Source organism: Globicephala melas, chromosome 1, assembly GCF_963455315.2.
Source record: "Globicephala melas chromosome 1, mGloMel1.2, whole genome shotgun sequence".
NCBI classification, from domain to species: domain Eukaryota; kingdom Metazoa; phylum Chordata; class Mammalia; order Artiodactyla; family Delphinidae; genus Globicephala; species Globicephala melas.
Genome location: NC_083314.1, coordinates 163,145,929 through 163,172,902, shown reverse-complemented (window position 1 = coordinate 163,172,902; position 26,974 = coordinate 163,145,929). Strand labels below are relative to the sequence as shown.

Sequence of the window (26,974 nt, the reverse complement as noted above, 5' to 3'; positions counted from 1 at the left end):
GGGTTAAAATGGAGAGTTGAGTTTCGGAAAGGTCAGGTTTGAGACGCCTATTCAATCTCCCAATGGAGTCAGATACAAGCACTGGACTTCAGGACAGAGGTCAGGACGGCAGATATGAACGTGGATGGGGCGTGGTCCACACTGGATGGAATTTACATTCCTGGGGCCGCCCAGCCCTGCCAGGAAGTGAACATACAGAGAGAGGACACAAGGCACGGGAACTGAGAGGAGAAACATTCCAAGAAGGCGGGAGCCCTCGGCTGTGTCAAATACTGCCCAGAGGTGGGTGAGGTGAGGGCTGAGAACGGCATCGGGAAAACGGAGGTCATTGGTGATTTTAACCAGCGGGTTTCAAAGCCAAGGAAGGTTGGTGGAAGTGGAGTCCAGAGAGGATGGTGGAGAGGGTGGGGCGTGGTCACCTCTTCCGGGGAGTTAGTTGTGCGGTAAGGGGAACAGGAAACGGGAGGGTAGCTGGAAGAGGCGCCCCGTAGAGTCAAGGAGGGGTTTGTTTTAAGATGAGAGATATTATGGCTTGTTTGTAGGCTCACAGGGATGACCGACAGAGGGGAAGATAAGATGCAGAAGAGAGAAGCGACAGCGGCAGAGCAAAGTCCTTGGGTGGGTGGGAGGGGCTGGCGTCCTGGGGGCGGGGGCTGGGGGAAGGTGCGCCCAGATGGGAGCTCGTGCCGCACCTCCGCGGGGACAAGCAGGTCGCTGGGAGAACGCAGAGCTCTCTACTGATTGTTTCTTTCTTAGTGGAGTAAGAAGCAAAATCATAGTGGAGAGCAAGGAGGCAGGAGAGGGTCCTGGTGTTTTTAGGAGAGGGCCGAGTGGAAACGTCACAACGCGCGTGGAAGGGTGAATGGACCAATGAAATGGGTGGGATTGCCAGCACAGGTGCCCACTCGAGTTTTGTGGGGATCCATTTAGAATGAAGCCTGTCATCCGTTGTGTTTTGTCTTCAGCCACAGTGGGCACCTGTGCTACCAGTGCAGGTGCAGAATGGGGGGTGGGGTGGGGAGGGGGAGGGGGAGGGGTGAGCCAAGGGAGGTGGAGACATCTTGGAGAATGAGTGCTCCCGGGGGGTCTCTGCAGGTCCAGGCTCCATACGCAGTCCTCAGAGCCTTCTCCTGAGAGCACATGCTGTCCTTCCACAGCCTTTACCTGCTGGAGACTCATAGTGACCCAGTGAGCTTATAATGCCCCCACGTTAGAGAAGCAAACCCTGCGGTCACCTAGCCAGTAAGTGGCAGAGCTGGGATTTGACTTTAAACGTAGTTCAGTCTTCTCCCTTTAGGGCAGCAGGGGTATGCACACTGTGTTTAAGAAAGTCTTGCTTTCAGAGGCATATGAAAAGCTGCTCAACATCACTGTTAGAGAAATGCAAATAAAAACTACAATGAGGTATCACCTCACACCAGTTAGAATGGGCATCATCAGAAAATCTACAAACAACAAATGCTGGAGAGGGTGTGGAGACAAGGGAACCCTCTTGCACTGTTGGTGGGAATGTAAATTGATACAGCCACTATGGAGGTTCCTTAAAAAACTAAAACTAGTAATGCCATATGACTCAGCAATCCCACTACTGGGCATATACCCAGAGAAAACCATAATTCAGAAAGACACATGCACCCCAGTATTCACTGCAGCACTATTTACAATAGCCAGGTTATGGAAGCAACCTAAATGTCCACTGACAGACGAGTGGATAAAGAAGGTGTGGTACATATATACAATGGAGTATTACTCAGCCTTAAAAAGGAATGAAATTGGGTCATTAGTAGAGACATGGATGGACCTAGAGACTGTCATACAGAGTGAAGTAAGTCAGAAAGGGAAAAACAAATATCATATATTAACATATATATGTGTAATCTAGAAAAAGGGTACAGATGAACCGGCTTGCAAGGCAGAAATAGAGACCCAGATGTAGAGAACAAACGCATGGACACCAAGGGGGGAAAGTGGGGCGGGGGGAATGAATTGGGAGATTGGGATTGACATATATACACTAATATGTATAAAATGGATGACTAATAAAAGCCTTCTGTATAAAAAAAAGAGAGAGAGAGAAAAAGAAAGTCTTGCTTTCACCCAGATGGTGAAAAAAACCAAGCTTGGCTGTTGGGAGGTTGAACTTCAGGTGTTCCGTGCAGTGGCCCAGGCTTTGTCATGGTTCAACCATAGTGACTTGCTGCCACCCATTGGCCACTATCAGTATTGCATCCAAGCAGAACCTGCATCGCATTTGCTCAGCTAAGGATTCAGTGTCTGGGTCCAAAAATGCCCTTGTTGGGGCTTCCCTGGTGGCGCAGTGGTTGAGAATCTGCCTGCCAATGCAGGGAACACGGGCTCGAGCCCTGATCTTGCCGCGGAGCAACTAGGCCCATGAACCACAACTACTGAGCCTGCACGTCTGGAGCCTATGCTCCACAACAAGAGAGGCCACAAGAGTGGCCCCAGCTTGCCGCAACGAAGACCCAACACAGCCATAAATTAATTAATTAATTAATTGATTTTTTAAAAAAGTGTCTTAAAAAAAGTGCCCTGTTGAAAAGGGCTGTAGAGGAGTTCTCTTCCCCCTTTGACAAATGAGGAGAGAGAAGTCCAGAGAGATGACTTTAAAAAGCCATCTGCACCCGCCTACTCCATCCACTCAGTTGCTCATTCATTCAATAAATATTCATTGAACACCTCTGTGCCAGACCCTGTTCTAGGCGCTGGGATTCAGCAGAGATCATTGCTGTTGTAGAGCTGACATTCCATGGGGGGGACAGGGAGGACAGGTACCAATCAGGTAAATAAACCAGGTAATGCTAGATTGTGATGGGTGATGTGAAGGAATTAGAGTGACTGGAGAGGGTGGTGGGAGGTGACATTTGAGGAGAGACCTGATGACTGGGAGGGTTTGGGAAAGATGCTCCAGGAGGAGGGAACAGCACTGCAAAGGTTCTGAGGCTGTGAAAGGTGTGGGCAGGTTCCAGAATGGGTGGAGCCCACCAACACCCCAGCCCACGGCTGTCTCTGTAGAACGAGTAGAAGTGGGAGCAGAACTTTCTAGAAGGAGGGTCATGCCATTGACCTTCACTCAATCAGTCCACAGCCTTGATCAGCACCCATCTCACTCACACAGTTGACCACTCTCTCCTGGAAACTCTCTCTTCTCTTGGTTTGTATGATACCAACCTCTGGTGGTAGGAAAAGCTATGATTATTCTCCTGTGAAAATTAAAGCTTAATGATCAACATAGAGAAGTTTCTGGTTTGAAGGAAGCCACTGCCATGTCAAAAGCTAGAGCAGGAAATACTGGCATGTGGAGTCAAAGGTCAAGGTCGACATTTCTGGGCTCTGGGACAGGAGCATGTAGAGGAGAATTGGTGGAGATGTAATCAGTCTTGCTCGTAGCTGTTGCCGTGTTATAAGTGTGTTTGTGGATCTGTTTGCTGCTAATTTGTGAGCCATTCTTGGCAAAAAAAATATGAATATTTATAAGCTTATATATATAATATGAGTAAGCTTTACTCAAATCCTATGAGTGGTGTTCCAAGAAATAATAAGTTTTGGAAGCAAAACAAGTCCCTAATTTGGTAATTTCACCATGTTACTCGAATACTACCCAATTATGTTAGCTGGTATTTTCCAGTGTTTGAATGTTTGCTCTAGGCTATAGTTCTCTGTAAAGCAAAATTGTTCATTACTAAAAAGAGGAAAGTGGGTTTCCCTGGTGGCACAGTGGTTGAGAGTCCGCCTGCCGATGCAGGGGCTACGGGTTCGTGCCCCGGTCCGGGAAGATCCCACGTGCTGCGGAGCAGCTGGGCCCGTGAGCCATGGCCGCTGAGCCTGCACGTCCGGAGCCTGTGCTCCGCAACAGGAGAGGCCACGACAGCGAGAGGCCCGCGTACCGCGAAAAAAAAAAAAAAGAGGAAAGTTATATGAAGTAACATGTACCTAATACCCAGCTTGAAGATGTGTTTGAACACACTCAGTTCAACCAGCATCAGTGCAAAATGAAATCAGTTCCTCCACACCAGAAATATTTATCATAAAAACAAAAGATCAAGGGCAATTAATACTTTGTGTTTTAAATTTTCATTTCAAGACTCTTTTAAGTAGTAAGCATTTATGATATCAATTTTTTTAATGACTTTTATTTGGCATTTATGTTAAGTTAATGTTTCCCCTTTTTAATTTAAAAAAATATTTTATTTATTTTTGGCTGCACTGGGTCTTCATTGCTGTGCGTGGGCTTTCTCTAGTTGCAGTGAGCAGGGGCTACTCTTCGTTGCGGTGCGCGGGCTTCTCATTGCGGTGGCTTCTCTTGTTGCAGATCACGGGCTCTAGGCGTGCAAGCTCAGTAGTTGAAGCATGCAGGCCCTAAAGTGCGCAGGCTTCAGTAGTTGTGGTACGTGGGCTCAGTAGTTGTAGCGCAGGGGCTTAGTTGCTTCGCGGCACGTGGGATCTTCCTGGACCAGGGATCGAACCTGTGTTCCCTGCATTGGCAGACGGATTCTTAACCACTGCACCACCAGGGAAGCCCCCTAATTTTTTTTGAATGATCAAGCATCTATACGAGGTAGAGGTCATTGTTACATGTTACTGAAATACAGTAGTCCCCCCTTATTCAAGGGCGATATGTTCCTAGACCCCCAGTGGATGCCTGAAATTGCGGAGAGTACTGAGCCCTGTACGTACTATGTTTTCCCTATCCATACATACCTATGATAAAGTTTAATTTATAAGGTAGGCACAGTAGATTAACACCAACTAAATAGAACAATTATAATATACTGTAATGAAAGTTATGTGAATGTGGTCTCTCTCTTTCTCAAAATATCTTATTGCTCAAATTTCATGCCTTTTCCATCTTAACTAAGCGCTTATCTTGCACTGTGGCCATAACTTTTGCACTTTGAGGTGTGACATTCAAACTAGTATGAATTTCTTTTTTCTTCTTCACCATTTCAGGGATAGAAAATTTATTCTTACCATAGATCTTAGCAACCTCAGCATTTTTTCATTCCCTATAAGTTAGGACTTTCGCTTAAAGGAAGGACTTTACAGCTTCTGTTTGGCATATCTGAATTGCCAGTATCACTACTCTTGGGCTTTGTGGCCCTTATTAAGTAAGAATAAGGGTTATTTGAACGCAAGCACCAAGATACTACAGTCAATCTGATAACTGATGGATACTCAATGACTCATGGGCAGGATTACACTGACAAAGGGGTGATTCACGTTTCCTGTGGGATGGAGTGGGACAGCTAGAGATTTCATCACGCTACTCAGAATGGCGCTCAATTTGAAACTTATGAATTGTTTCTGGAATTTTCCATTTAATATTTTTGGACCATGGTTGACTGTGGGTAACTGAAACTGTGGGAAGCAAAACCATGGATATGTGGGGGTTGGGGGATTACTATATACCATCCTGTCATATAATGGCTCGTAATAATAATAAACCATGCATCTATAATCCTGATTTTTTAAACAGGAAACCTCTGAAATGTTTAGTATAACCCTCTTACAGAAAAATTTTCATTGTTTATTATTATGGTCAATCATTATTTTTCCAAAACCCATAAAGTGTTGGGGAAAATACAGAATAATGTATGATTTCAGGAATTCCTGAGAATTTCCTGGGATTCTGACATCTCATACCCAAATCCCAAAGAATACCTGTTGGGAATTTGGAAATGCTCTTTGAAGTTTTACCTCTGTAACATCTCTCGACTCTGCATCCCATCCCATTCCCAAGGCCGCTGCTCTGATCATCAGACCTTTGTCATCTCTTCCGACCTTGTGAGTCAGACTCCAGACTCCTCCAGCCCATCCTCCACGCTGCAGAGGGATCTTTCTGAGGCAAAAACTCAGCCCGTCATTCGGCTGTGAAATCCAACCCTGGCCCCCCAATTCCTTCACCAGTGTTTTTCAAAATGCATCTTGGGACAGTGGTTACATAAAAACATCTGGCAGTTTCTAATAAGTGGTGGTTTAGGTAGCTTCATTCAGAGATTCAGAATCTCTGGGAGTTGAAGCCTAAAAATCTTCATCCACATCTTCTGAATGATTTCTTTAAATCCCTTTTATGGTGAAATACAACATGAATACAGAAGCCACATAAAACAAAGGTACAGATTAGTGAACCATAACTAGGCAAACTCCCTTATAACCACCACCCCTGTCTGAAGGCAAATCCTTGCCCCCCCACCGCAGAAACTCTCCGCATGCCCCCTCCCTAATAACCCCTTCCCACCTCCACCCCCAAGAGCAACCAGCAGCCTGACTTTCACTTTGCCTGTTTTTTGCCTATTTTAATGTCATTAAATTTTGTTTAATCCTTGGTTCTCTTTCCATCTTTTTTTTTTTCCTTCTTGTGATTCATTTGCTAATGAAACCAGATCATTTGTCTTACAGAGTTTCCCACAGTCATTGCTAATTGCATCCCCATGGTGAAGGTAGCATATTCCTCTCTCTCTGAATTTCCTGTTAATTGGTAACTGGATCCAGAGACTTAATCAGATTCATATTTCTTTTTCTTTTTCTGACAAGCCTACTATTATAGGTGATGTGTGTTCATCATCAGGGGCTCATGACTATGTTTTCACTTTCTCATCTTGTACATTTCCCACCCCAGATCTGAAATCAGCCCCGATATCTGGGGTAAATACCTAGGAGCAGAATTGTTAGTTCATATGCCAGAAAAATGTTTAACTTTCTAAGAAGCTGTTAGTCTTCTCGGGTGGTGTACTTATTTACACTCCCATTAGCAACGTATGAAAGCTCTAGCTGCTCTAAATCCTCACCAGGATTTAGTATGTGAATCTTATTTTAGCCATTCTAGTGGTATGAAATGTTATTTCATTGTGGATTCAGTTTGGAGTTTCCTAACAACCAACGATGTCGAACACCTTTTCATGTGCTTATTGGCCATTTGTATATCTTCTTTTGTGAAACGTGTTCTGCGTATATATTCTATATGTGTCAATTGAGTCAAACTGGTTAACTACTTTGTCCGAATCATCTATACCTTTACCGATTTTGTTTGTTTATTTGTTTGATTGAGTTTCTGAAAAAAGTGTGTTAAAATCTCCAGCTGTGGTGGTATGTTTGTCTATTTCTCTTTTAGTCTCAACAACTTTTGCTTTATGTATTTTTAAGCTGTGTTACTTGGTGCATACAAATTTAGAATTATAACATCTTCCCACTGAACTGGACTTTTATTGTTATAAAACATCTGTCTTTATTTCTAGTAATACTTTCTGTCTTAAGCTTATTTTGTCTGGTATTATTATAGTGACACTAGTTTTTCTTTAAAGTAGTTTGAATGGTATACCTTTTTTCATCCTTTTGTTTCTGTGTGTATATATATATATATACATATATATATATATATATATTTTTTTTTTTTGCTGTACACGGGCCTCTCACTGCTGTGGCCTCCCCCACTGCAGAGCACAGGCTCTGGACGCATAGGCCCAGCGGCCATGACTCACGGGCCCAGCCGCTCCGCGGCACGTGGGATCCTCCCGGACCAGGGCATGAACCTGCGCCCCCTGCATTGGCAGGCGGACCCCCAACCACTGTGCCACCAGGGAAGCCCTGTGTTTTTACATTTTTAAAGTGTTTCTTATAAATGAATATAATTGGGCTTTTAAGAAATCCATTTTAATGATATCTGTCTTTTAGTCAGTTTGTTTAAACCATGTGTATTTAATGTAATTACTGATAGAGTTGGATTAAGGTCTACCATTTGCTACTTGTTTTTCTGTTTCATCTGTTCTTTGTTCATTTATTCACCCACTGTTTTCTTCTTTTGGATAATCAAGTCATTTTTATTATTTCATTTTTTTTCCTTTATTAGGTTCTAGTTATACATTTTTATAAAATTCTTTCAGTAGTTACTATAGAGATTTAAATATGCATCTTGGACCTATTACTGTATGTCTTACTTCAAGCTGCTATAACAAAATACCATAAACTGATTGGCTTAAACAACAGAAATTTATTTCTCACAGTTTGGGTGGCTGGGAAGTCCAAAATCAGGGCACCAGCATGATTGGGTTCTGGTGAGAGTCCTCTTCCTGGTTTGCAGACAGCTGTCTTCTTGCTGTGTCCTAGCATGGCAGAGAGAGGAAGCAAGCTCCCTTGCCCCTCTTCTTCTTTTTTTTTTAAATTAATTGATTTATTTAATTCATTTATTTTTGGCTGTGTTGGGTCTTTGTTGCTGCACGCAGGCTTTCTCTCGTTGTGGTGAGCAGGGGCCACTCTTCGTTGCAGTGCACAGGCTTCTCATTGCAGTGGCTTCTCTTGTTGTGGAGCATGGGCTCTAGGCACACAGGCTTCAGTAGTTGTGGCTTGTGGGCTCTAGAGCGCAGGCTCAGTAGTTTTGGTGCACGGGCTTCATTGCTCCGCGGCATGTGGGAACTTCCTGGACCAGGGCTCAAACCCGTGTCCCCTGCATTGGCAGGTGGATTCTTAACCACCGCACCACCAGGGAAGACTGCCCCTCTTCTTATAAGGGCATTAATCCCATGAGGACTCTATCCTCATAACTTAATTAATTCCTAAAGGCCCCATCTCCAAATACCATCACATTAGAGATTAGAGTTTCAGTGTATGAATCGGGAGGTGGGGTGAGGAGGGAGAGACACAGATATTCAGTCCATATCACAGTATTACAGACTCATTGCAGTATTAAATTAATATGTTTACCACTGTTTTAACAATGTAAGAACCTTACAACAGTTCAGCTCCTTTCACTCCCTTCCACCTTTTGTGCTATTATTCTTTATTTCTTTATTATATTTTACTTCTATATATGTTATAAACCCTACAAGACATTTCTATTATTGTTTTACTTGTCAATTTTTTTTTTAAGGGAACACTATTTATTTATTTATTTTTGGCTGTGCTGGGTCTTCGTTTCTGTGTGAGGGCTTTCTCTAGTTGCGGCGAGCGGGGGCCACTCTTCATCACGGTGCGCGGGCCTCTCACTGTCGCGGCCTCTCTTGTTGCAGAGCACAAGCTCCAGATGCGCAGGCTCAGTAGTTGTGGCTCATGGGCCTAGTTGCTCCGCGGCATGTGGGATCTTCCCAGACCAGGGCCCGAACCCATGTCCCCTGCATTGGCAGGCAGATTCTCAACCACTGCGCCACCAGGGAAGCCCATACTTGTCAATTTTTAATGTTTACCCACACATTTGTCCTTGCCAGTGCCCTGTATTACTTTCTGAAGGTCTGTGCTTTCATCTGGGATCATTTTACTTCAGCCTGAAGAATTTCCTTTAATGTTTCTTGTGGTATAGGTTGGCCAGCAATAGATTTTCTCAACTTTTCTTTGTACAAAAATGTCTTTGTTTCACCTTAATTCTTAAAAGATTGTCCCTCCTCTGTATAGAATTCTAGATTAGCAGGGTTGGGATTTTTTTGTTTTTTGTTTTCATTTCTGACCTTTTAAAATGTCATTCCATTTTCTTCTGGATTTATAGTTTCTGTTGAAATGTAGGCATCAGTCTTATTACTGTTCCTTTAAAGATAATGTGTCTTCGTTTATCTAGCTGCTTTTAAGATTTTCTCTTTGTCTCAGTTTTCAGCTGTTGACAATATGTCTAAGTGTGGTTTTCTTTAGTGAAACCTGTTTGGGTTTTACTAAGCTTCTTGAATTTGTGGGTTGATATCTTTCAACAGTTTTGGAAAATTATGTCATTTGAAGTAATCCTCAAATATTGCTTCTGTCCCAAATCTCTTTTCTCCCCTTCTGGGATTCTAATTACACAAATGTTAGAACTCATTATGCTCTGTTCCTGCTATATTTTTCTCTGTTTCAACTTGGATATTTTCTGTTGAACTGTCTTCAAGTTTGCTAATCCTGTCTTTTGTCTTTCTGCTATACCCTTTTGTTGTTGTTGTCATTGTTGTTAAATATATCCAATAAGTTCTGGGACTTCCCTGGTGGCGCAGTGGTTAAGAATCCACCTGTCAGTGCAGTGGGTTCGACCCCTGGTCCAAGAAAATCCCACATGCCGTGGAGCAACTAAGCCCTTGTGCCACAACTACTGAGCCTGTGCTCTAGAGCCCGTGAGTCACAACTACTGAGCCCACACACCACAACTATGGAAGCCCGTGCACCTAGAGCCCATGCCCCGCAACAAGAGAAGCCACTGCAGTGAGAAGCCCGTGCACCACAACGAAGAGCAGCCCCTCCTCACCACCACTAGAGAAAGCCCACGCACAGAAACGAAGACCCAACACAGCCAAAAATAAATTAAAAAATAAAAATAGTGCTTCCTTGGTGGTGCAGTGGTTGAGGGCCCACCTGCCGATGCAGGGGACATGGGTTCATGCCCCGGTCCGGGAAGATCCCACATGCCACGGAGTGGCTGGGCTCGTGAGCCATGGCCGCTGAGCCTGCATGTCCGGAGCCTGTGCTCCGCAACGGGAGAGGCCACAGCGGTGAGAGGCCCGTGTACCACACAAAAAAAAATAAATTAAAATAAATAAAGTTTCCAATCCCATAGCATTAAAAAATATATGTATATATATATACATACATACATAATATATATCTCCAATAAGTTCTTGATTTCAGGTGTTGTATTTGCCAGTTTTAGAATATTTGATTATTTTAAAAAATTTATTCCACTTCTCTATTGACAATCTCTATTTTATATCTACCTTGTCAATCTTTTTTTCTTCTATGTTCTTTAACATATTATCAGAGTTATTTTAAAGTTCTTGTCTGTTAACTCCAGCATGTAGATCATTGTGGTTCTGACACTATCTTCTATTTTTTTCTCTTGTCTACCAGTCATGTTTTCCTGCCTCTTTGCATGTCTAGTAATCTCCAATACATGATATTGTTCAAATTGTAAATTATCCCCAAATGATGTGTGTAGTAGCATCTTACTGTGGTCTTAATTTGCATTTTTCTGATTACATGTAAGGTTGAGCTCTTTTTCATATGTTTATCAATCATTTGGTTTTCCTCTTTTGTGGAGGGCCTGTTCAACTTATTATTTATTATTTATACAGTGGTCCCCTCTATTCCTAATAGTACTTCTTTTTTATTGAAGTATAGTTGATTTACGATGTTGTGTTAGTTTCAGGTGTACATCACAGTGATTCAGATATATTCTTTTATATTCAGATATATTCTTTTTCAGATTCTTTTCCCTTATTTGTTATTAAAAATATTGAGTATAGTTCCCTGTGCTATACAGTAGGTCTTTGTTGGTTATCTATTTTATATATAATAGTGTATATATAATAGTGTGTATATGTTAATCCCAACCTCACTTTCTCCTTTGGTTACCATAAGCTTGTTTACTATGTCTGTAGGTCTATTTCTGTCTTGTAAATAAGTTCATTTGTATTTTTTTTTGACTCATATATAAGCTATATATATACCAGAAGCCATTAACAAATAAATATAAATAGCTTTTAAGCTATATCATATGATATTTGTCTTTCTCTGTCTGGCTTACTTCACTTAGTATGATAATCTCTAGGTCCATCCATGTTGCTGTAAATGGCATTATTTCATTCTTTTTTATGGCTGAGTAATATTCCTTTGTATATATATACCACATCTTCTTTATCCATTCATCTGTCAATGGGCATTTATGTTGCTTCCATGTCTTGGCTATTGTAAATAGTGCTGCAATGAACATTGGGATGCATGTATCTTTTCAAATTATAGTCTTCTCTGGATATATGCCCAGGAGTGGAATTGCAGGATTATACTCTATTTTTAGTTTTTTAAGGAACTTCCATAGTGTTCTCCATAGTGACTGTACCAATTTACATTCCCACCAATAGTGTAGGGGGGTTCCTTTTTCTCCACATCCTCTCCAGCATTTATCATTTGTAGACTTTTTGATGATGGCCATTTTGACTGGTATGAGGTGATACCTCACTATAGTTTTGATTTGCATTTCTCTAATAATTAGCTAATGTTGACCTAATTATTAATTATCTTTTCATGTGCCTGTTGACCATCTGGATGTCTTCTTTGGAGAAATGTCTATTTCGGTCTTCTGCCCATTTTTTGCTTGGGTTGTTTTTTTCGATATTGAGTTGTATCCTAATAGTTCTTCTTGCCTTAAAGCCCACTCTGTCTGATGTTAATATGCATAGGTATTTGGTTAGTAACCTCACCCAGAGGGGACTTCCACTTCCTTTAACTGACTTGGGAATTATACTGTTTTTATTGTGTTAATGTTTATCCTAGAGGTTATAATCTACACACTTAACTTCTTCAAATGTAGAGTTAATCAACCCTCCCTCCAAAGAAGATTTTCACTTGCTTTTTCCAGGAGGCTGGAGGCACACAGTCTGGGGGCACGTCAATCTAAGTTCAAGACTTAAGTTTACAGACCATCCAACCGATATAAGCTGGGGCTGCAAGTCCATACTAGGGCTGGCTTCTGGAAGCATGGCTTCTGGGATTCCTGGCTTACTGTGGGGAAGGTTTTCTATATGATCATTCACTATGTACTCTAACTTTATCTGTGCCCCTTGCGCAGGGGATTCAGCAAAACAACAGTTCCAATTGGCCAGAATCAGAAAAAATGACTTTCTTGCTTGGTTTATCTGTCAGACTTTCTGTTTTCCTTCCATTTTGTTCTGGTAATTCTGTACCCTGTGGTTACACCAGTTTACCAGCATTTTTCGTTGTTTTCAAAGGGAGAATTGATCTGAGTAACTTAGCCTGACATTACCAGAAAAGAGAAGTCTACCAGACCCCAGACTCCATTTAACAGATATGGAAACTGTGGATCAGTGGGGGGTGAGGCCACTTTCCCAGGGTCTCAGAACCAGTAAGAAGGGGCACCAGCCTGCAGACTGAGGACTGTCCTACACCAAGTCTGGTGATCTCTCCACTCATTCCCTGGCAGTACCCTCTTTGAGACTTGGTTTCTCCATATATAATGAAGAAGTCAGACTAGACGATCTTTGAAGGCCCACTGGGCTCAGAACAGAATTTCATAGTTTTTCAATCCTCTGAGACCCACCCAGCCTCCTCCCCAACCTTCAGTTCTGGATTGGCTCTTCTTAGATCCGACCCCTGAGGTTAGTCACAGATAATTCCCACATCAGCCACAAGGGGGCAGTGGTGTGCAGAGATCGCCCAGGTTCTGAGATGATGGCTGAGCCAAGGGCTTCTTCTTGGAGGTCTTTGCTTCTCACTGTCAGAGTAAAGGGGAAAATGATTTTGCCTGGGATCCAAAGCCCCCTGTCCCTTCTGCTTCATTTCATTTGACAGACTCTGGCTGGTGCACAGAGATAAGTCATCCCCTGCCTCTACCCTTGAGGACTTCATGGTCCACTAAATCCTTCTCTCCAGGCTAGATTTCAGGCTGATTTTTCCACCTCCCTGTTTTTGCTCCTGCTGTTCTCCTTCCCCCATCGCTGCCATTTCTCCTCATTCTTAATGCTCAGCTTAGATGCCAACTCCTCCCTGGAGCCTCCTAAAACACTCCCATCATAATCCCCCTCTCCCCTCCCTGTGCTCACAGCCCTGGCTCTATATTTCGAATCCTGGTCTGGCCATGTCCTTGTCTCATTCCTCAGTGTCCCCCTCAGCTCTGGGCCCCCTGTGCCAGCCCAGGACACCATGAGTGCTGGAGGGAAGGAGGTGGAAGGTCTGCTGGATGGGATTTCTGGCAGAGCTGCAGTGGATTGGAGCCCAGCACTGAGAGGGCTCCACCGTGGAGGCTCATTTCTCTACCCCAAACCCCAAGCCTTTTTGGGATCCAGCTTTGCACTCACTGCTAAGGAAATGACAAGAACAGCTTCTAGTTCCAAGAACCAGTGAATACATAATGAAATCATAAAAACAGCAGAAGAAAACATAGAAGGGTTTCTGATTAACTTTGGAGTTAGAAAGACCTTTCTATGACTCAAAACCAGAAGCCATTAACAAATAAGAAATATAAATGGCTTTTAAACTTTTGAAGAAATCCTCAGCTTTTTTTTTTTTTTTTTTTTTTGCGGTACGCAGGCCTCTCACTGTCGTGGCTTCTCCCGTTGCGGAGCACAGGCTCCAGACGCGCAGGCTCAGCGGCCATGGCTCACGGGCCCAGCCGCTCCGCAGCATGTGGGATCTTCCCGGACCAGGGCACGAACCCGTGTCCCCTGCATCGGCAGGCGGACTCTCAACCACTGCGCCACCAGGGAAACCCTGAAGAAATCCTCAGCCTTATTTGTAAGAAGATAACCACAGATTAAAAATACATTGAGGGCTTCCCTGGTGGCTTAAGGTTAAGAATCTGCCTGCCGATGCAGGGGACATGGGTTCGAGCCCTGGTCTGGGAAGATCCCACATGCCGCAGAGCAACTAAGCCCGTGTGCCACAACTCCTGAGTCTGCTCTCTAGAGCTCACGAGTCACAACTACTGAGCTGCGTGCCACAACTACTGAAGCCCAGGCGCCTAGAGCCCGTGCTCTAGAACAACAGAAGCCACCGCAACGAGAAGCCCACGCACCGCAACGAAGAGCAGCCTCCCTCGCCGCAACTAGAGAAAGCCCGCACAGCAACAAAGACCCAATGCAGCCAAAATAAATAGATAAGATAAAATAAATTTTAAAAAATTATTTTAAAAAAGCAATGTACTTAAAAAAATACATTGAGATTCCATTTTCACCTATCAGATTGGCAGAAATCCAGAAGTTTGATATCGTTCTTTAGGTGACACTGTGGAAAAGCAGGCATGTTCAGCATTGCTGGGGAAGGGGAGATCCCATGGGGGACCAGATGGCAATATCTATCCAATTTACAAATACCCCTGTGTTAGACTGGATTCTAAGGTGACCCTCCTTGGCTTTCAACTTTGTGTGATCCTTTGCATGTGGGCAGAATCAGTAAAGATGATGAAAATAGGGGCTCAATGATTATGTTCCATTATATGGCAAAAGAGATGTAAATAAGGTCCCAAATCAGTGGATTTTAAGGAAGAGAGATTACCCTGAGGGGGCTGGACCTGATCAGCTGAGCCCGTTAAATACAGAGAATTTTCTCCAGCTGGTCTCAGGATAAGTCAGAGATTTGAAGCATGAGAAGGATTCATTGTGCCGTTTGGAGGAAGCCACATGGTAGAGTATGTAGGTGTCCTCCAGAAGCTGAGGGAGGCCCTCAGCTGATCGCCAGCAAGAAACCAGAGACCACAAGGAAGCCATTTCTACCAACAACAGGAGTGAGCTTGGAAATCGATTTTCCCCCTGACGCTCCAGAGGAGGACTAAGCCTCACCAACACCTTGATTCCATCCTGAGCAGAGAACCCAGCTACACCATGCAGGACTGACCTATAGACTCTCAGGGTGTTATTTTAAGCTGCTGAGTTTGTGATACTGTTATGCAGCCACAGAAAACAAACACAGTACCTTCAACCCAGCCACCCACTGCTGGGAATTAATTCTGCGAGTATACCTTTAACATGTATTAAACAAAGTATGTATGTGATTCTTTATGGCAGCATTATCGTAACACCAAAAAGAACAAGAAGAACTAGAAAGGACTCAAATGTCCATCAATAGGGAATTGGTTAAATGAATCATTTCAGTCTACAATAGAATATTAGGCAGTGATATAAAAGAACAAGAAGCTCTATTGGCTGATTAAAATCTCTAAGATGTGTGGCTAATGGGAAAAGGTACGGCACAGTATATATAGTTTGTTACATTTTATGTAAAAAGGGTGTTATGAACATTTATTCATTTTTGTACGGGCATAAAGCAACTCTGCAAGAAAACCTCAGATACGAATAAAAACTGGTGACCTGTAGGCAGTGGGGACAAGGAGGCAGAACAGGGCAAATGAGGCACATGCATCCGAGTGAGACTTTTTATTGTATGCTTTTTTTTTTTAATTGTTTTTTTTATTTTTTTTATTGTATGCTTTTTATACATTTTTTTGGAACAATGAGAATGTATTAATTAATGAAAAATCAAATTAAACTAATTGTTTAAAAAAAAAAAAAATGAGTCAATGGGGGAATTCCCTGGCTGCCCAGTGCTTAGGACTCCACACTCTCACTGCCGAGGGCCCAGGTTCAATCCCTGGTTGGGGAACTAAGATCCCACAAGATGGGTGATGCGGCCAAAAAAAATAAAAATAAAATGAGTCAATGGGGGCTTCCCTCGTGGTGCAGTGGTTGAGAGTCCGCCTGCCGATGCATGGGACGTGGGTTCGTGTCCCGGTCCGGGAAGATCCCACATGCCGCGGAGCAGCTGGGCCCGTGAGCCATGGCCACTGAGCCTGTGAGTCCAGAGCCTGTGCTCCACAACGGGAGAGGCCACAGCGGTGAGAGGCCCGCGTACCGCAAAAAAAAAAAAAAAAAATGAGTCAATGGGCGCTACCTCCCTAGATTCTTTCTGGGCCTGAGCCTGCTCCCTTGTTTTTCCCGCAGAAGCTGATCCTGGGGCATGTCCTCCATGGCACCCTTGACCTCTGGCATTCCATTCTCATTCTCCCTTCTGCCCTAGGGGAACTGGAGAGACGATTCAAATAGCTGTGTCTGAGCGCGTCATGTCTCTGGAACTCAGTTTTCCCGTCTGTGAAATGGGGATGATAATACCTCTGAGGATTGTTGGCGGATTAAATGAGATAATCCACGTCAAGTGACCCGCCTGTAGAAGGTGCTCCTGGCATTCGTGCTGGCTGGGATGGAAGCAAGGGCAGTCCTCGTGGAGGGAGTTTACTGAGCACATAGTAGGTGGACCACAAATGACAGTTTCCTCCATTTCCCTCTCACTCACTATGTGACCATGGCCCAACTCCTCCCTCTGTCTAGTCTCCATTCCTTCAGTTGCAAATGAGAAGTTTGGACTGAATGAGCTCTCCATCTTGTGTATGAGTTTGGGGCCCTCGGTGACCATGGAGAGCTCTCTCTCATTTCAGATATGGGTTAGTGAGGCCCAGACGGAGCGACGACTTGTTCAATGTCACACAGCATGTCCGAGGCAGAGCCAGGCCCTTGACCTCTCTCTGCCCAAGCTCATCTGTGCCCGAGCAGCTATGTCATCACATAGAGACTCTCCCCTGGACCTCTCCTTATCTCCCCAGCTTCTGGTTGTTACTACAGAAGGGCTGCTGCCCACCCAGCCTTGAGTTTAGAGGCTCCAGCTCCCCTGCAGGCCCTGAGCCCCAGCCAGGTGTCTCCCCCAGCCCGTCCCCAGCATCTGTCCCCTCCAGCAGGAGACACAGAGTGCCACAAATGCCCTGGAGGGAACACCCCTGGGGAGGCATGGAGCCAGTAAAGGGCCAGGGGAGCGCCTGTGACCACTGGAGTGAGCTGCCCCACAAAGGCCTCTAACTTGATCTCTCACCCGAGACTCCCAACCTCCCGAGGGTCTCCTGCCCCTCATCCTACTGCTCACTGAGCTACTGGCCTTGAGGGAGTTGCCTCCCCTCCCTGGGCCAAAGAGAGAGTGGCCTTGGGTTCTGACAACCTTCTAGATCTCCATGGACTCTGACTATACTTTTTGCCCCTGAGTTTCAGGAGATTCTTAGGGATCCTGGGTCAAGATACCCCATCTTCTGTCTAATTAACGTGAGGCTGGTTCCGAACATTTGAGGCTTGACCTAGGATAAGTAATTTGAGTGTTTCTTTCAGCAGATGTTGGTTGTGCTTCCGACAGGGAAATACGTCTTGGTCTCTCTTAGATGTGGACTTACTTCCATGGCCTCTGCCTATGCATCACTCTCACCCCTGGGAGATGTGTGGGGCTGTTTGTTACCGTCCAAACTGACACACACAGAGAACAGAGACCCTTCGCATGTGCAAACGCATGTACAGATTCTAGACCTGCTCTAATCCTATTTGACCGCCTTAATCTGGTTTTTGTAAGGTTGACCCAAGAGGTTTGAGCAGGTTTACATTAGTTTCAGCTAGTTTTTTTTTTTTAGTTTCAGCTAGTTTTAACTGGTTTGACTCACTGTGTGTAGGCGTAAGCACATCTGCATCTATTTGACTATTCTGAGCTCATTTGTGGCTGTTGTGATTTGGGTTATTGTAATAATAGCAGACACTCATATTGCACCTGTGATATGTCGGCACGGTCAGTTCCAAGGGCTTTACGCTAAGTCATATAATTCTTGCGACTACCCTGCAGGTGGGGACTGCTATTAGTGTCTTCATTTTACACGTGGATAAACTGAGGCACAGAGAGCTTCAGAAAACTGCCCCGGGATTCCTGGTCCCTGAGAAGTGGAGCCGGGATTTGAACCTACTCCATCTGGCTGCCAAGTCTGTGCTCTGGACCTTGATGTTAGGCTCTATCACTGCCGATGAGTCTTTGAACCACTTCTTGATAAGTCAATTCTGTCTGAGCCCGTTTGTTCTGCTTTTGCCAGTACGAGCTGCTTGGTGCTGGTTCTGTCTGCAAACAGACTTGAATTTGGCCCATTCTGATTGACCCACAGATCTCAGGCCTCACAGAGCCTAGAAAGGGAAGACCACTATATTAGTTTCTTGGGGCTGCTGGAACAAATGGCCACAGATTTGACTGCTTAAAATGGAAACGTGGGGCTTCCCTGGTGGCGCAGTGGTTGAGAGTCCACCTGCCGATGCAGGGGACACGGGTTCATGCCCCAGACCGGGAAGATCCCACATGCCGCGGAGCGGCTGGGCCCGTGAGCCGTGGCTGCTGAGCCTGCGCGTCCGGAGCCTGTGCTCCACAACGGGAGAGGCCACAACAGTGAGAGGCCCGCGTACTGCAAAAAAAAAAAAGGAAATGTATTTTCTCACGGTCTGGAGGCCAGCAGTTCAAAACCAAGGTGTCAGCAGGGCCATTCTCTCTCTGGAGACTCAAGGGGAGAATCTGCTTCTTGCCTCCTCCAGCTTTTGGTGGCTCCACGTGTTCCTTGGCTTGTGGCCGCATCACTCCAATCTCTGCATCCATGGTCACATGGCTTCCTCCTCTTCCTCTGTGTGTCTCTTATAAGGACATTTGTCAGTGGATTTAGCACACCTCCAACCCACCCCCACCCCAGATATTCAGGATGATCTCATCTCAAGATCTTTATCTGCAAAGACTCTGTTTCCAAATAAGGTTACAGCCACAGGTTTTAGGAATTAGGACTTGGACATATCTTTTGGGGGGGCTCCATTCAACCTATTACAACCAACTAGGGTCACATCACAGCATTTCCCCCTGAGAACCTAGCTCTTAAAAGTGACTCTTTCTATCAGATTGGGTTTTTACCCAACCTTTAGGGCTTTATTACTTTCTGCTTAGGGATTAAAAGGCAAAAGTGTTCAATGTGCTTGCAGCCACGGAAGAACCTCTTGTACTTTTCAAGACCCATTTATTAATATTCCTGGCCGGGAAAATCAGGAATTCCTGGAAACACCAAGCAAGGTGTGGAAATGTTTCTGTAAATAGGCACCGGAAGACAGAACCCACTTTCTAAGATGTTTGCTGATGATAACACCAAGCTTACTGTTCCCTGGGGAGCTCTCTTTAGTGAAAGTAATGCTGAATCGAAGGAGGGCAGATAATTAAGAGATGAGGGGGAGCCGTTAAAGCCCCCCAAAAATCTCCACACTCCTGGCCCAGGGTTGAAAGAAGCTAGTCATTTAGATAAAGATAGAGATGAAGAAATGGTGTCGTTACTCACCAAATAGACCTTGCAAGGAAGCAGCACTCGGGCCGCTTTGTACTCAACTGGCCCCAGCACCAATAAACAGAAATATAACAGAAAAAGGAAAGCTCTGTTTCTCTTTTCTGCATTTCCCCACTTGCACCCATAGCTGACGACCATGTACACTACCGGCTGTGAGAGTCAACTTAGTCCTTGGACAGTTTTGGCATCTGCAGAGGCTTCAGGGAGTGGGCTCAAGGTCCTGCTCTGCCCCTACCAGCTGTGTGACCTTGGGCAAGCCAGAAAGTCTTTCTGAGTCTTGACTTTCCCATCTGCCCTGATTTCATAGGATTACCTGGGAAAAGGCCCACGTTTAGCACTTGCCGTGTATGGCAGAAAACACACGAGCAAATAGACTGGCCGGCCAGGGTCATTCCAAATTCATGGTCAGCAACTTCGAATGGTCACTCCGCACTGCCGGAAATCCTACTCTGTTTCTTTAGTGGGCTTGACTGTGATAACTATTTCACATCTAATCCTTGATCCTCCGTCCCCTCCTCTTTTCCTGTCTCACTTTGGCTGCAACTTGCTTCCACTCCATTGGCAAAATAGAAACCATCAGAGGAGGTCCCTCAGCTTTGCACGGCTGATTCTACAAATCCACCTCCTCTTCTGCCTCTCAGATGATTGTCCCTGCTCCCGTCAAACGCCAGCTCTCTCCTCCTGTGCTCCGGGTCCCCTCCCTCTTACTTTAGCAAGGATTTTGATCCTGGGAAATCCCCTCTCTCTGTATCATCAGTTCCTCCCCAGCTCCTTGCCATCAGCATAGAGATACGATGTTATAGTATCCATATTTGGACAAAACTCTCCCTTCACCCTCCTCATTTCCTTCCAACCAAAGCCCCATTTCTCAGCTTCCCTTTGCATTAAAACGTTCTAAAAAGTTGCCAGTGGTTGTTCTCTCTGGTTCATTGGCTCCCATTTGCAGTCCCACCCCTGCCATTCAGCTTCCATCCTCATTCTTCCACTAAGACTGCTCCGTCAAGGCTGCCCCGAGGTCCTTGCTGCCACATCTAATGGACACATCTCTGTCCTCAGCTTACTCGACCTTTCCGCAGCATTCCACACAGGCAGCTCCCCTCCTAGGTCTTGAAGCACTCTCTTCCCCTGGCTTCCTGACAGCTCTCTCACCTGGGCTCCCCCTTCCTCCCTGGCCAATCCTGCTCAGTCTACTGTACCCTCTCCTCCTCTCTGCCCAGCTCCTGATATAGGAGTGTCCCCAGGCTCTGTCCTCCCGCTTTTCCAGTCTGAGCCCGAAACCAGCCTAGGTCACACAGTCTCTGTGCGTCCAGCTGGTCCCCAAGCCTGCCCAGACTCCAGGAAGGGGAACAGCAGAGAATTTGGGACCATCCTCAACCCACCAGGTAGAAAACCGGAAGTCCTCCTCAATTCCTCCCCTCTCTCACCCATCACCTCTGACCCTCCAGCAAGTCCACAGTAGGTCCCCAACAAGCCTGCTTCTCATGATCTCCACAGCCCCCAGCCTCGTTCAGGCCTCAGCATCTCTAGCCTGGGTCACACCATCACCTTCTACCTGGGCCCCCTGATTCCACCCTTACACTGTAGTCATCTGTTCTCTACAGAGCAGGCAGAGTGGGTTTTTGCACGTGTGAATCAGATTATTTCACTGCCACGTTGCAATCTCTTTAGTGCTCAGAAGACAATTCAAGCTCCTAATTACAGCCTGAGGGTCCTGCGTGATGGGCCACGCAGCCTACCTCCCAGCCTCAAGTTGCTCCTCTGCCCACCTCGTTCACTGTAGAGTGGCCACTCTGGGTTTCCTTCTGTGTCTCAAACAGACCGATTTGTGCTCGGCCTCTTGCTCATGCTGGCCCGGCTTCCTGGAACACCCTCTAGGAAGGGCTGCCTCCTTCTCATCCTTCAGCCTCAGCTCAAATGCCATCTCCTCTCTGAGACCCCCTTGACCATCACATCACTCCAGGTTCCCACGCCATGTGCACGGCTTCATAACACTCAGCATCTAGCACAGAGCCTGGCACATAGTAAGTGCTCAATAAATACTTGTGGAATAAATAAGAAAAATCAAACAGGAAAGCATTCCACGGCTCAGTACAACAGACTTCCACATGGCCCCGAATCTCATCTCCCACAAGCTCCAGCATGCTACGGCAGCGTCGCATTTTGCCACACAGCCCTGCGGGCAGTGCTTTGATAACAACAGTCCAACAGGCCCCAGGAAGCCCGACATGTCACGACAGGGCCCAACACGGAAAACATTAGGCCCGGCCTGGATCTCAGACTCAGCTCCAGGTATCACTGCTCCAAGCTCTGGATGTGTCCAGCTGACCACAGGGGCCCACAAGGGACCCCCAGCCCTAGCTGTGGTGCCGACTGGGACCCAAACATCTGAGCCCCCATGCCTCAGGTGGTGGGTAGTCGGCCACAGACCTGGGTTGAGCACAGTACAATGGGTCTTTGTCTTCCCAGGAGGCCCTGCTCAGCCTCCAGAGGAGAGTGGTCCATTCTGAGCACCCAGAGCAGCTGGGGAAGGGGGAGGTGGGGGAGGGGTAGCACTGGACTCCCGGGGAGAGGAGAGGAGGCCCAGGTCTCTGTTCTGCTGTGCAACCTTGGGCATGTCACTGCCTCTTTTTAGCTTCGCCTCCCTTTTGTAGAAAGAAAAGAGCATCAAAGGGCCTCTAGGGAGCATCTGAGTACAGATGGGAAACCAAGGCCCAGAGAGAGGCAGTGTCTACCCAGGGTCACAAGTGAGGGAGGTCAGAGTCACTTCGGAGCCCCAGGCCACCTGCCTCCCAAGGAAGCCAAAGGGCTCAGAGGGTAAGGCCTGCTGCTATCTCCTCACCTGTTGCTCTGCCCTAGGCCCTTGGACAAGAATAAAGACAGAGAGTGAGTCACCAGGAAGGAGAGGGGCCATGGAAAAGGAAAGTGGGTTTCCAGCCCCTCCCCCAGAGCCCTGCCCTTTTCCTTTCCTCTTTGGCCAAGCAACCCAGTGAGTCACAAGATTCCACTGGGGCGGGCTCAGTGCCAAGCTCAGTAATGACGAGGGACCTCGGAGCCATGCTTTTGGCTCTGCTCTCTTTCCCTACTCTGTGTTCCTGTCTCCTTTGCATGGACAGACAGGCAGGCAAGGACAGGCAGATAGCTAAAACCCGTGAACAGACACGAACAGGCACCTACACAGACACACAGACTCCTAGCAAGACAGACACCGAGTAGCTAGGCAGACACAGACGGGGACAGTCACACAGCTATACAGAGCGACACACAAGCCAACGAGCACACAAATACAGGCAAACAGCACACTGATGGGCATGACAGACAAACCCATGACCACACAGAGGCAACATCCAGACAGATGTGCAGGCACGTAAGACAGGTAACAGAGAGAGAAGCAGACTCAGACACACTCCAGCAGAATCACCTCACAGACCCAGATACACGTACGACACTGACAACATGGGTGGCCTACAGGGGGTGGTTTGGGGCAAAGAACAGGCCAGATGCCCCTGGGCCAGCCCCAAGCCGCAGAACCACACTGAAACTGACTCATGAAAGTGGGTTCTCTGGGCATGAACTCTTCTGAAGGCAGCCTCCATCTCCTTCCCAATACGAGGGGCCCACCTTGCAGTAAGATGAATGGAGGTTAGACATGGAAAGGGCCTTCCCGACCAGGAGGGTGTTGAGACCTGCAGTGGGTGACTAAGGGTGATGGGGGAAAGGAGTGGAGTGGTGGTAGGTAGGGAGCCTGCATCCTGGCTGTGTGCCCTTGGGCAGCTCTGTCCTTCTCAGCCTCAAGTGTCTCATCTAGGTTCTGTCCTCCAGGGTCCCCGCAGGGAGCAGATGGCCAGCTCCTGTGAGTGTTCCCGCCAACACTGGGGCTCCAGGACATTACTCCTCCATCCTCCGCACATGCACCCAGGGCAGGATTCCCTCGTTGACTCCCTGCCCAGTACCCCCTGGCAGGGGGTAACCCAGTCAACGCAGTCACAGATGCCCATTGTCCTGGTCCCTCCCCTCCCCCTGGGGCTGGCCAGCTGAGGATGCCCCAAGGCTGGGGTAGGGGTGCAGGGAGGTCAGAGAGAGGGCAAAGGGAATCCCCATACTTGAAGCTTCCCTCACCTAGAGGCAGCTGTGAGGCTCAGGCCAGGGATGGGGGGATTGGTCCAGGTGGAGTCTCTTTCATCCTCCCGCGGTTAGAATCCTCTGGCCCGGACCCAAACTGTTGAAAGAGAGGGGACTGCGCGATGGGGAGGTAAGAGGTGATGGGCAGGCCTGGCGGGACAGAAGCCCCATTGTTTGGGGCCCAGGCCAGCCTGGGCAAAGGCAGGGTTTATAACCAGGGCAGGAAGGGGGGACTCTGCAGGGGGCGCCAGCTGGCAGGGCTCTTCCTTTGGACCCTGGATGGGGGACAGGTGCCGAGCACGATGCCCCCTGGAGGGGTTGATAGAGGCAGCAGTGTTTGGCGAGGTGCCGGAACTGAGTGGGGAGGGCGGACGCAAAGAGGGGTCTCGGGGCAGGGAGGCAGCTCCCACCCCACACCCACCCCGCCCCCTCGGGAGGATGAGCAGCCCAAGGGTCCTAAATCATCCTCCTCCAGATTCCAGTCATTCCTGGGAACGGAGGCGGCTTGGGGCGGCTCCAAGCCCGTGGGGGCGGGGGGGGGGGCACTGTGAAGAGCGGTGTGCATGGCTGTCTTTATTACTGAGGGGTCACGGGGCGCTTAGAGATTTTTGCCGCCCACACTCTCCCCATCATTTCCCAAACTTAGGTTCCAAACTCGGAGCTCTGCTGCCCCCTATCTTCCCTTGTCCGCGCGAGGCCCTCAGCCCCACGGCGAAGCCCACTGGGCAGTTCTTACCAGTGTCACACCACAGTTGTTTCTGCTTCGGTTGGAGTTCCGCCCCTAAGGGAACGGCTTCCACCGGAGACCCAACAAGGTCAGTCACGTGCTCACGGTCCCTCTCACTAGTCCCAATTTCGGAGTTACGGCGGGCCTATTCCAGGTGCAAAAGAGCCGGGGCCCCTCCCTCCCGCCGCCGGGGCCGGGGCGGCGCGCAGGGCGGGGCGGTACAAAAAGCGATCCCGCCCCGCGTTCCTCACTTGACTTTGAGTGTCCGGCGGTCGCAGGAGCGGGAAGGCGGAGGCGAGTAGGGCAGCCGGGCTCAGCCCACACCCCTCACCAGGTAGGGACGCTCCCCTGCTCAGAGGGGAGACGGTGTAGACAGAAGGAACAGAGAGCATGAGGGGCCAGGTGGAGGGACCAAGACAGGTGGCAGAGAGGGAGAGTGGAGGGGGGCAGAGGGGCACAGAGAGAGGGACACGTGAGGGCACAAAGTCAGGGACCCCCATCAAGGACGGAGGCTGAGGGAAGCACAGGGATCCAGAACAGGAGGAGACCCCGGGTGCGAAGCATGGGTGTTGAGTGGGGAGCACCAAGGATGCCACCATCCCCACCTCCTGTCCTTGAAGGTGCCCCCGCAGGTCAGGGAGGGGCTCCATTTCTTGCCTAAGCCCCTTCCCCCGGTAAGCCAGGGCACGTAAACTGTGGCTCCTCGCCCCTGTCCTGCGTGGGGACACAGGAATCAGGGTCCCTGCTGGAACCCCTTGGACTCACAGCCCCAGGAAGCTGGGAGATCAGTCCCTGGGGTGCCAGGGAATCTCTGTTGCCCACCACTTCTGACCCCTGAATTCTGCCCTCCCTGGGCCCAGGAGGCACCATGTGGCGATGTCCACTGGGGCTGCTGCTGCTGCTGGCTGGCGAGTTGGCCCTGGGTGCCCAGCGGGGTCGTGGGCGCCGGGAGCTAGCACCGGCTCTCCACCTGCGGGGCATCCGGGATGCGGGTGGCCGGTACTGCCAGGAGCAGGACCTGTGCTGCCGCGGCCGCGCCGATGACTGCGCCCTGCCCTACCTGGGTGCTACCTGTTACTGTGACCTCTTCTGCAACCGCACCGTCTCCGACTGCTGCCCTGACTTCTGGGACTTCTGCCTCGGCGTGCCACCCCCCTTTCCCCCCATCCAAGGTGGGCACCAGACGGCCAGGGGTGGGTCGCTTTGTCAAGCCCAAACTCAGCCAGGCTCAGGAGCAAGGCTGATGCATTGACATTTCCAGGGGGAGGCTTTGTAGAATCTGGGAAAGAGACCCTGCCCCTCTCTCTGCACTTCCGGGAAGTCCCCACTCTGGTCTAACTTGAATCTCTCCAGTAAGATGGAAAAAGAAGAGCCTCGGTCTGTGGGATTTTAAATTGGCCCAGCAGAAGGGCAGCCTCCTGCCCTTTCTCCCAGTCCTGCCTGTCTCCATATTCTGGACTTAGAAGGTGCTGGCCACACCTGCTGACTCACCCTCAGACTGATAAAGCACACAGGGGTTGGTCAGCGTCATCTTAACAATTCCTCTGCCTTTGCTCAGGATTCTCTACCCCTGAGATGGCTGGTCATACCTGGGAGGTGGGCTAAGTCTGTTCCTGCTCTCAGCTCTCACCACCATCCACTCGCCCTTATGCAAGAGGAGAGTCACTTGAATTCTTTCCCACAATTCCATGGCGCTGCGGGTGTGTGACTGCATACCTGGGTTGTCACCCCAAAGTGCTGTGTCATCTTAGGGGAGTCACTTACCTTCTCTGGGCTTTGGCTTCCCCATACCCCTCCCACTCCCCATCTCCAAACCCCTACTCATTTAAAGGGCATAGGATCTAAGGAATGTTGTGGAGGGCATCCAAGAGAAGCAAGAGGGACCCGGGTCGGAGTCACTGAAGAACTTCCCAAGTAGCAGTTGGTGTGTGACCCTGTAGGAGGTGTCTTAAGTTATAGCTTGGCTTTAGTTTCAGTGAGGGCGGGTGTGTGCGCGTGTGTGTGTTTGGGAGGGTTCGGGACACCTGACCTCTGAGGACCTGGCCATCTCAACCCGTCGTCTCTGGTCTTGGCTCCACGTCTCTGTCTGACTTTCCTCCCACCAGGATGTATGCACAGGGGTCGCATCTATCCAGTCCTGGGAACCTACTGGGACAACTGTAACCGTTGGTGAGTGTTGGGGGCTTGCTTTGTGGGCTTTGTGGAACAGACTTGATTCAAACCCTATCCCTGTCACTCACTTGCTGGGGGCAAGGCCTTTCCCTTTTCTGAGCCTCAGTTTCCTCATCTGTAACATGGGAATTTTTACACGGACCATGTCAACTTCTGTGCCAGCATTCCAGCAGCAGTCCCCAGGAGCAGTCAACCACGGATGCCCAGCTCCAGGTGCAGCCCCTCCTGCCTGGGGCTAGGCTACCGCCCCTCCCAACCTTTCTCCCTGTCACGGGAGAGTCCAAGAAGGGGGCGCCAGGAAGGAAACCTCTGACTGCAGCATCCGTTGC

At 48.0% G+C, this 26,974-nt stretch overlaps 1 protein-coding gene across 3 annotated transcripts in view; it reads left to right on the top strand.

Annotated features, from left to right (window-relative positions):
• The first annotated feature begins 344 nt into the window (after positions 1–344).
• TINAGL1 (tubulointerstitial nephritis antigen like 1) overlaps positions 345–26,974 on the top strand; it is a 34,164-nt gene continuing 7,534 nt past the window's right edge. Inside the window, exons 1-4 of one of the 3 annotated variants that reach the window (XM_070046714.1) lie at positions 345–366; positions 24,393–24,561; positions 25,334–25,645; positions 26,579–26,642. In XM_070046714.1, the coding sequence (XP_069902815.1) occupies positions 25,342–25,645; positions 26,579–26,642 (368 nt within the window). In that variant the 5' untranslated portion in view covers positions 345–366; positions 24,393–24,561; positions 25,334–25,341. Of the gene's footprint in view, positions 367–24,392; positions 24,562–24,744; positions 24,808–25,333; positions 25,646–26,578; positions 26,643–26,974 lie in introns of those variants that run through there. The other 2 variants (XM_060288706.1, XM_060288707.2) reach the window with 2 other exon arrangements.